The following is a 10,839-nucleotide window of genomic DNA, read 5'->3' as shown; positions in this document are numbered from 1 at the left end:
CAAAATCTTATATGGAACACAAGAAGCATTAACAGCAACACAAACTATGTCTCTCTTGTAACTCCGCCATTTTTCCTCTGTGAACTAGTGTTGCCAGACCAATCATCAAGTTATTCTTTTCACTTCAATACTTCCTCCAAAAGAATATTTTTTTTTACATATAAACACCCATACTCTGACGGAGTATGATAAATCTGGACTTTTCAAGCGGTTGTTAATATATCAGCAATTTGCTTTTCAGATTCAATATATAACACTTGCACTTTCTTTTCTTCACAACACTGACGCACAAAACACTGTTTGATTTCAATGTGCTTGCTTCGCTGATGAAATTCGGGATTTTTTGCGAGTTTTATGGCTCTAACGATATCTACTCTAATTACAGGTATATCATCTTTTCTCATTGCTCTTAACTCACTTAATAATCTTGGTAACCACAAAATTTCTTTTGCTGTCTCTGATGAGGCTACAAATTCAGCTTCAGTTGTTGATAGTGCTAGAGTTGATTGAAGCTTGCTTTTCCACGAAATTGCTGCACCAGCAAAAATAATCAGTACGCCACTGGTAGATCTTCTGCTTTTAACATGACCTGCGTAATCAGCGTCACTGTATCCATACAGAGTTATATCTTTCTCATTGCTTCTTTTGTATGAAATGCGATAGTTCAATGTTGCTTTTAGATATCGTAAAATCTTCTTTATTGCTTTCCGATCCGCTTCACTGGGTTTTTGCATCACTCTAGTAGCTTTTGAAACTGAAAATGCTATATCAGGTCGGGTAGTCACCATCAAATACATTAGAGAACCTAAGACTTCTCTATATTTGGTTGGGTTTCCCAAAAGTTTACTATCACTAGCTTGATTGCGATCACACGGTATACCAACGGGATTTGCTTCTTCCATCTTGAAACGTTGGAGAATTCTTCTTATGTACGCTGATTGGTGAATTAAAATTCCTTCATCTCTTCTTTCGATTTGTATTCCTAAATAGGAGTTTGGAATACCGGCTGTGATTTTAAAATTTTTTTGTAATTCGTTTAGAAATGTTTCAATTTCTTCTTTATCTGAACCTACAATTAGTCCATCATCTACGAACAAAGTAACAAATAACTTTCGACAACTTTTATTTCGAATAAACAAACACGGGTCAGATGTGCTCACTAATAATCCTTGTTTCTTTAAAAAATCCGTAAATTTCTTATTCCAGCATCTTGGGGCCTGTTTTAAATCGTACAAGCTACGATTTAGTTTACACACTTTGTCAGTACCGTCTTCAAAACCTTTTGGCTGCGACATGTAAACTTCCTCTCCAATGTCACCCTATAAGAACGCAGTCTTTACATCAAAATTGTAAACAAGCAAATTTTTTTAGCTGCAACCGCGAAGAGAGTTCTTACAGTTTCGTAACGCACCACTGGACTAAATGTTTCATCGAAATCAATACCTTTTTCTTGAACATGACCCCTTGCAACAAGTCTTGCACGAAAACGAGCTACTGTCCCATCATCATTTAGCTTTGTGCGAAAAACCCACCGATCATCAATTATTTTCACATTGTTAGGACGTTCAACTAAATCCCACGTTTTATTTTCATTAATGGCATCTATCTCTTCTTTCATCGCTGAAATCCATTCAGATTTATTTTCCGAATTAATCGCTTGCTCATAAGTAACAGGATCATCAGCGGTACTTAATACAGAATATGCAACACCAATAAAAAAAAGATCACCACTTGTCATCCAGCTGGGCTGTTTCTTTTCTCTTTGAATTCACTGATATGACGTATTGTCTATTGATTCATTTGCCTGGCCTTCACTTTGTGTACACACGTTGCTGTCACGTACAACTTCGCCTTCAAGGTCACTCGCACTCGAGACTGGCTTCTCTTCGTTTTCCTCCTTAAGTGGCATCTGTACTTCTGGAAAGTTAGCGTGTTGTGTTTCTTTTCCCACGCGTTCTACATCACTCAGCTGCTCTGCTTTCAACAACACGTCATGGGATTTTATCACTTTATTTAAAGGCACATACACTTGATATCCATCGTACCGGTTCAAGTATCCGACCATATAACCAAAGACACTTTTATTGTCAAATTTCTTACGAAATTGTTTCGGAATGTGAACAAAACATTTTGTTCCGAACACTTTTAGATGTTTCAAGCTATGTAACTTAGTATTATTCCATAACTTACTTGGTGATTTACCTGCGATAGGTGTTGAACCTGTGTAATTCAACAAGTAAACAGCCGTATCACAAGCTTGGGGCCATAGCATTTTACTCAATCCACTACACGATAACATTGATCTGGCAAGTTCAACATGTAACGATCCCGTTACTATGAGTTGGAAACGAAGAAAATAACTGAAAAACTATGAAAAGAGAAGAATAGAAATGTTGATGATTATGCGATATTTTTCTCTGATTTGTAAAAATTAATAAGATTTTGTAACTTTCCTTGCTTGTTCTTTTTTTTTAAAATAATGCAAAAAGGAAATGAAGAGAATCTGTTTATGATTGTAGTGAGTGAGAGAGAGAGAGAGAGAGAGAGAGAGAGAGAAATACATTCCTTTACTGTTGGTTAGTTCAAGGTCGCTTGCGCGGTAGGAGACGTGCCTTATCGCGATCGTAGCGCCGTTGGCCTTCGAGGGAGCTCTCAGCCTTCTCGGCTGCGAACTGACCCATGAATCCTGGTGGAAGGCGGACGTTTCTGCAGTCTTCGAGCAGGCGGATAATTCTTTTTCCTCGATGTCAAAAAATGGGACGCGTGTCTTTTCATTTGGCTTAGTTTGTAGAGTCTGCTATTTCCTGTGTTAAGTTACAGTTGGAAGGAGTTAAATCAAATCACAAGAATAAAAGTGCAAGCTGTGTTGTGTTTTGTGATTTTCTTTCTTTTTTTAAAAAAGGGAGGAAATAGAGTGATACGAGTGTTGCAAACGGAAGGTTGGTGTTTGACCATATGATTTTGTGCAATCTAAGTAAGATTGAAGGGGTAAGATTATGCTCTGTGGCTTTTCCCAGTGTTACGAATGGTGTTCGAAGTATTAAGTGAATATATGTCATTGCTTAAGTTTCCATTTTTTATTTTTTGTCAGACAAGTTTGTTGCGTATTCAGGAATCCAGGGGCATTTGATGGTTTCAATCTGTGAGGTACATATCTGTATAGTTGACCTAAGTCTTGGTCGATAGGTCGCTATCTCATTTCGGCGACAAAACCATCGTATTTTTAAAGAGAGTGATTAAATGGTGGAACGTTCATGTGGGTCACTCACGGCATGGAATAGTTGATTTACAACTGAGTAAAGATAACCCTGTTCTTGGCTATTGCCTTAAAAATATCATTTTATTAGTGTACCAATACTCGTAATATCCAGAATCTGTAGTGGTCGTTCGGTTGGTGAAATGACAATGTGGGATATTCGAGTGAGAACAGAGGTCTACACCCGATTGCACGTTGGAACGCATGGTCTTTCATAAGAATTATATTCTCTGCAATCATAGTAATTACCACTCTTGGTCTAATTGTCTGACGGAACGGTGGAATGATAGTGTGGAAAAGCGAGTGAGAGCATTTCAATTTAAAGAAACCAGACCTAAGTTCGGTCATTGTGGTTTTAGTAAGCCTAGAAACGAGAACGTGACATTCGTTATTTTCAATTTGAAGCTAGTTTAGTTGAATGGTGGAATGTCGATGTACAAGATTGAGGTGAGAGTAGTAGTTAATGTCACTAAGTAAGTGACACAAGACCTAATCCTGGATTTTGTCTCGTAGTTTCACTGGAGATTTGTGTCGTGATTATCGATGTTTGTGGATCGACAGAGCCGACTGGATCAGTGAACGAATTAGTACCACTTCCGACATTTTCGTTTTTTTGGCCTAAGCATTGGTCTTTGAACTAGTTTCTTGGACACAGCCAAAGCACATTTATTCTTGTAATCAGATACAGGACGGACAACATGCAGACTGAGATTGATGCATAAAAACCAAAGAAAGGTTACATAAAGAAGATTATAATAGGTGAGTGTTTATTAAAATATATTTCAGTTGATTGTCCTTTGTTTGTGTTTTGTGTCTGTGGGTTGTCATAATCGATTCCAATAGTGTTGTGTTATAGATTATTTCTTTGAATCGCATTAATAATTTCGAAGATACGATTGATAATTCAGCATTTCATTTTGGTAAGCGGGCTTAAACCCGATGCATATGGTATTGTTGATAATCTACTTTATCTTTCAGCATTAACTAATGCGATTAAAGATTGAAGTTAATCCATACAGTTTTTGAACAATTTGAGATTTAGACTATTATCTGCTATTGTAGGCGAACGGTGCGGTGAGGCACAGCAATCCAAATTTGTTAAAACGATTTGATATAGTTGTTAAATTAATTTGTTGTTGTTGATTCCAAATTCTACCTTTCGGATCTCTTGATTTTGGAGATTCCCCGCCAAAAGGATTTCTCTTGATCGATTACTAGTTTTCTTTTGTGAACTTTCTTGAATTTAAGATTTTGAATTTCAATTTAAGGAATTTTTCTCTCATCTCTGATCGAATGATTTGAAACTGAAAAAAAACTTTATTATAATTATTATTCATTAAATTCGTATTTAGGTCAAATTCATAATTGTTCCTGGATAGGGTTATAACTCGGATGGGAGTTGGACTTTAATATAATCGTCGATTGAATATTGTCATAGGATCAATCCTACAAGTAGACTTCGAAGGAAGAAAGGAATTGTTTGTTGCTCAAAATATTTTATTTAATATTATATTGTATCTTATTATAATAAATTATATTTACTCGAGTTGTTGTTATTTATTTATTATATATATATATATGTTCATATATTTATGACTTGTAATAGGTATTAAATATTCATTTATCACTTGGTTATGCTGAATTATCCATCTGTTAACTGCCGAGTGACGTGGAATTGCGTTAGTCTTCGTAGATCCCTCTGTGGTTGGACTTAGGGTGGTGTTGATTGGTCAACATTGCTTGAGTTTTGGTATCCATGAATGTTGCCCTTTTAACATCGGCTCTTATCCCGACAGCGGATGGGAACGCTACAAAATGGTTCATGGGTCAGTTCCACACCTTTTTTTGGTTCAGGATTTTTTTAGTCATATATGAAATTACATTCGATGTTTATTGTAAGTAAAAACTAATCTTGAGGCAGTTTGATGATAAAGGAGGGTAAAATATTTTGGATATAGTGAGAATTAAATTGAGAATATTGAATATAATAAGTGAATTTTAATATTGTAATCAAGTTGATTGAGTATTATAAAGAAAATATTTTTTTCAAGACTAGGTTTGGTATTTAGGGTTGTTCCATGCTGGTTCTCCTTGGTTATTGTAGTATCCGTAGTTAGTTTAGTTATTAGTTTGTTATGCTAACCTGTGATATATTTTCTTGTGTTTTGTTTCTTTTGTAAAAAAAGGCGTCTTTAAGGAATTTTTGTGGATTTGCCGTTTTATGATGGCTAATCGATCTGAGTTTGTGAGTATTAATATACCCGATGGGTATTCAGAACTAGTAACACGGGATAGAACTGGTTGTTGTGATGCTGATTCACGTTCAGATTTTGGGCAATTAAATATGTCTTTAACTCCTTCCACTCAGGGAAGTCTTTACGCCAGACGGGTTTCAACTGAAATCAATCGGAGTACGTGTTGAAATAAGGATAGTATGCATTCTGTTAGCTATGGGTTTAGTAGGCAAGTTAATGCAACTAGTTTAGGAGAATCCCAGCGCGAAGTAAGACAAGTCGCCTTTGAAGCTCCATTAAGGCAGTCTGAACAGACAGGGTTTGTAAATCGGGATTCTTCAGATGCTAGCGTTGCTGGAAATATTCAAAGTCACAATACGAACAGATACCTTAATCTTCTTGATTATTATCGAAGAGTCTCTCAGATAAGGAATTCTACTCCGAAAGCTCTTTTGAGTTCTCCTTTTCTACAACCAGTAAATAGATATGAAGCTAGAAATAGTGCGGAATCTGGTGTACTTGCTGGAGTTAACAGATTAGATTCTGCTGGGATTGAACATAATTTAATGGTTAAATATGCATTCAAAAGAAACAGTGAATCTCTTGAGTTGAGATTTAAGGATGTTAAATTAACAGATGGGAGTAACAGTCATCATGTTTTCAATTTGTTGTTGAAAATAGAAGAAACATTATTAGAAACTAGTTATTCACTCGGGATGGTATTAACCGTTCTTGTTGTCAAATGTACTGGGGCTTTGTTAAGAGAAATCTTATTTGCCTTGAATAACAATGTAAGTTGGTATAATCTACGAAGGAATTTACTAAGTAATTTTGTTACTCCAGTGAGTAGGCATTCCTTTGTTTCAGAATACGTTTATAGAAGACAGAAGTTGTCTGAACAAGTTAATGATTATGTAAGGTCTGTTGTAGTAGCTATGAATGTACTAGGGTTTGATGGTCCAGAATCGGAATTAGTGAGTATTATTATGAGTGGTTTAAATCCTAATCAAAAGTACAGGATGTTGAATAACTATTTACCTGCATCACGTTTAGAATTATTGGAAATAGCTGAAAAACACGTGTTGAGCTTCAGAAACCAGTTAGATTATAATAGAGAAATGAGTGATACTAGAAAAAGGTCTAGTATTCTAGTATCGAGCTATCATAATAATGGATTGTGGTCGAATGAAACCTCGGTGAATAATACTTTGCTAGAAAACAAATGTAGATCAACCCTTTACGAAAATAAATTGAATCGATCGATAGGTGGCTCTCGGGATTTTCGGAATTCTAGGGGTCCAAGTAATTTATCTGAGCCACGAGGAAATCCTAGGACAACTTCGTCGTTTATCCCTTCAGAAATGGACAATACAGTTGCGTCTTTCGTTGTCGGAAAAATTAATAATAAGCTGACGGACAATTGCGTCGATGGTGGTTCAAGCTTCAATATTGTTCGTGCAGATTTGGTTCGTGCTTGCGGTTTCGAGAAATATTTTACTACAGCACAAGAGAAATTAGTAAATGCTCCTTCAGGATTGCATTTTTCCACGAACAAGGAAATTGTATTGACAGTCAATTTTTCAGGACACTTTGAAAGAGTTAGTTTCAAGGTGGTAGATGAGTTACCTTGTAAGTGTTTGCTTGGAACTCCGTTTTTGCGTTCCACCAATTCGATTATTGACTATTCTAATAATGTCTTAGTTCTCCGCGGTGGCAAGAAAAGAATTGCTTTGAACTATAAGAAAACAGTTCGACATTTTAGTTTTCAATCTAAAGGATTTAAGTCTGGTCTTCATGCCGGCCAGTTGAGGGGGAAGAATGCCAATCAACAGAGAGTACAGATTCGGGATTCTCTGGATCAAGATAAAATGGCTTCGATTTTTATATACGATGACATCTTTGATTATGGTTTGCGAGATGAAGGAATTCAGTGCAATTTGGATCTAGTTGATACCGAATCTAGGATTTTGGAGATTCGTGCACCGAATAGCTTTCAGCTTGGTCAACTCAGAGCGATGATTGATTCAGAAATTGATTCGGGTCGACATATCGAAAATACTTTATCTTCCATGGTTGATAGTTATGTGAGAGATCAACCGTTTAGTAATATGCATGGTGCGATTGAAAGGTCCAACCATCAATTGTCTCCGAACAGGAACTTAGTTTCTGGGACTTCGAAGCAGAATAGTGATTTATCACAGATTAATTCCTGTAGGACAGGTGGTGTGATTGGAATATCTTGTGACCAGCATCCATCTTATGTGAACTTGGTGACTTCTTCATCGGAATTTGGTTGTTCGTCTGGAACAGCTGCTTGTGCTAGTGGTTCGGATGGTGAAATTGGAAAATCCATTCCTCGTTTGCCTTCTGATCAGATCTTGGGAGAGATGACATCGTTAATTAACAGCAATTCTATCAATTGTCGATCTGTTGAGAGTCTAGGTGGTGCGAATGAAATGTCCAATTTTGTGAATACGTCCAATGAAAATTTGGTGACATCAACATGGGAAGACGGTTCTTTTCCGACTCGAATGTATTGTAATGGAAGATCTGATGGTGCGAGTGATATGCCCTTTGGAGGTAATTCGTCCATGGGACAAATAGTGAATTCTGAATTCGACGAGAGATGTTGTAATTTGGGAGAATCTTTTCAGGATTATGATAATGGTGCGAATGAAATGTACCTTGGTCATCGGATTGTCACTGATGGGACACTTCAAAATTAGTTTTAAATAGTGAAAGACCTAGTAATCAGAATGTTTCGGTATCTATTGATGGTGTTAAGCAGTTATCTAGCAAATCTATTACTACAAAAAATTTTGATCTTGTTCAAAATGATGATCCATCAAGAATTGAGATTCCAGAATCTGAGAGAGTTATGAAGAGCAGTACTCGCAAAAGAAATAGTAATCATAGAAGAAAGAAGAAAAGGGTGGATAATGTGACAGAATCCTCGAAAAATATTAGTGTCTTAGAAAAACTAGATGATGCTAGTCTTTCGTGAGTGAATAATTCATCGAACGGCAATGAATGTAAGGATGTGGTGTTGAATAATAGTAGTGGTTCCGAAGCATCTGATGTTGACTTAGAATAGTCTGAAAATTTCCATAAATTAATTCAGCGGAATCGGAAGTTTCAGTCTCCTGACTTTTCTTCTGATCAAAAGAAAACGGCTCAGAATAACACACGGGTGATAAATCAACCAAGCATACAGGTGAAAAATCAGAATTTAGGGCAAGACTCGTGGAAATTCGATAACCCTGAGATTGTCGCTTTCATCGACTCAATGAAAAGTAAATATTCCGATGTAATTTCCGATAGGGTTGGATGTGTTAAAGGGTTCGTTGGTCTACTCTATTTAAAGGAGAATAATGCATTCAAGGATACGCTTTTTCCAGTTCCTAAAAATAAAGAAAAAAATTTTTATGACCAAATTGAAGAACTTGTTAAGGAAGGGATTTTGGAAGAGGTTGACCATGCAAACTATGGCAGTAGTTGTTTCCTAGTGAAAAATAAGAACAATACATATCGAATTGTAGGAAATTATATAAAGGCAAATAGCTTAATTGTAAATGATGTATATCCATCCCCGAATTTAGAAGCGTGTCTGACAGGCCTAGCGGATAAGAAACTGTACTCTAAATTTGATTTGAAGCGGGCCTATAACCAAATTTACCTTGATAAATCGTCACGCGAGATTACTACTCTTGTTACTACCAAGGGGTGTTATCAATATATCCGAGTTCCGGTAGGAATAAAAACTGGGAGCAACATTTTGTCAAGGGCTATGGAAAAGGTATTGGGTGATCTAACAGATAAGGGCGTTAAAGTCTATTTTGATGACGTGCTGGTAGCTAGCGATACAATTGAAGAACACATGTTAATGGTTGAAAAGGTATTACAGAGGTTCAAAGACTATAATATAACTGTATCACCAAATAAATGTTTCATGTTTTATAAAAAGATCAATTATCTGGGTTATATTATTGAAGGAGACCAGATGGAAATTGACCCAAGCAGAGTATCTGCTATAAGAAATATTCCACCTCGTAATAGGCGCGGATTGTTAAAAATACTAGGAGTATTTAGTTATTATTCTAAATTTGCATCGGAGCTCCAAGAGCCAATGGCTCCACTTAGTGCCTTGAAATCATCTAAGATTAAATTCGTTTGGGCTCGAAAACATCAACAGATTTTGGACAAATTAAAAATATTTTGATAGATAACGTAGTTTTAAAGACTCCAGACCTGAGCAAACGTTTTGTAGTCCACGTCGACGGCAGTGGAAAAAGTATTGCCGGGTGTATTTCACAAAGGAATGCGAATGGGGACCTTCAACCTGTTTGTTTCTATAGCAAGAAACTCTCAGAGGCGGATAAACACCGCAGTATTTATGAGATAGAATTTATAAGTCTTGTAAAAACAATATCTCGCTATAGACACTACTTGGTTAATGAGTTTGATGTGTTAACAGACAATAAAGCCTTGTCCTGGATTCCCAATAACAGTAAAAGGCTCTTAAAGTACGGTCCTTCCGTGGAAACTCTGTCAGTTTAATTTTAAGATACGCCATATAAAATCAGCGGGGAATATAGTTGCAGATTTCTTGACACGAATCTATGATCCGTTTGAATTCAGTATATTGGATGGCCCAGTAGGATTAGCTGCGTTTAGAAGAAATATGAATATAATGCATCTTTGGAACTTGCCTTTAATTAAGGATCCCATCGATAAATTACAACAAGAAGATCGAGATTTGGATAACATTATTAGCAGAATTGAGAATGGTGAGGATGTTCAAGGGTATCTCCTTAATAAAAATATTCTACTAAAAAGAATTCGGCGATTAATCCCTATAAGATAGTAATCCCGAAAGATTTGAGGAAGGTGCTTATTGAATATCATCATGAAGATGCGTTGATTGGTGGCCATGCTGGTGTGCCAAGGACATTAGCTAAACTGATGAAGAAATTTACCTAGGAAGGATTGAAAGAAGATGTAAAGAATTTCGTTAGTACATGTGATGTGTGCCAAAAGGTTAAGTAGTCAAATCAAAAGAAAATGGGATATTTAATTTCGGATTTCAGTAAAAGAGTCAATTCTCATTGGATGTTTGACATCGTAGGTGCCTTGCCGAATTCAAATGGGTTTAAATTTATACCCATCGGTGTTGATAATGCCAGCCGATTTGTGGTGTTGGAACGTTTGAGAAACATAAGTTCCAGTGTTGTAACTAACAAGATGATGGAAATATTCACTCGACTAGGTTTTCCGGAGGCCCTGTCCACTGACAATGCTTCAATTTTTGTTTCCGAACACTTTAAGAAATTTCGGTTTAGTTTGGGTATC

General features: G+C 36.4%; 1 protein-coding gene across 1 annotated transcript; it reads right to left on the bottom strand.

The window, feature by feature from the left end:
- Positions 1–203: 203 nt before the first annotated feature.
- LOC145661828 (uncharacterized) lies at positions 204–902 on the bottom strand. The gene has a single exon (XM_081727166.1). The coding sequence runs from the start codon at positions 900–902 to the stop codon at positions 204–206; it is 699 nt and encodes a 232-aa protein (XP_081583292.1).
- Positions 903–10,839: the final 9,937 nt, after the last annotated feature.

This window comes from Thermobia domestica, chromosome 10, assembly GCF_964235325.1.
Source record: "Thermobia domestica chromosome 10, izTheDome1.hap1.1, whole genome shotgun sequence".
Lineage (NCBI taxonomy): Eukaryota > Metazoa > Arthropoda > Insecta > Zygentoma > Lepismatidae > Thermobia > Thermobia domestica.
Note: the sequence above shows the minus strand (reverse complement) of the source record. Positions and strands in the feature narration are given on the sequence as shown.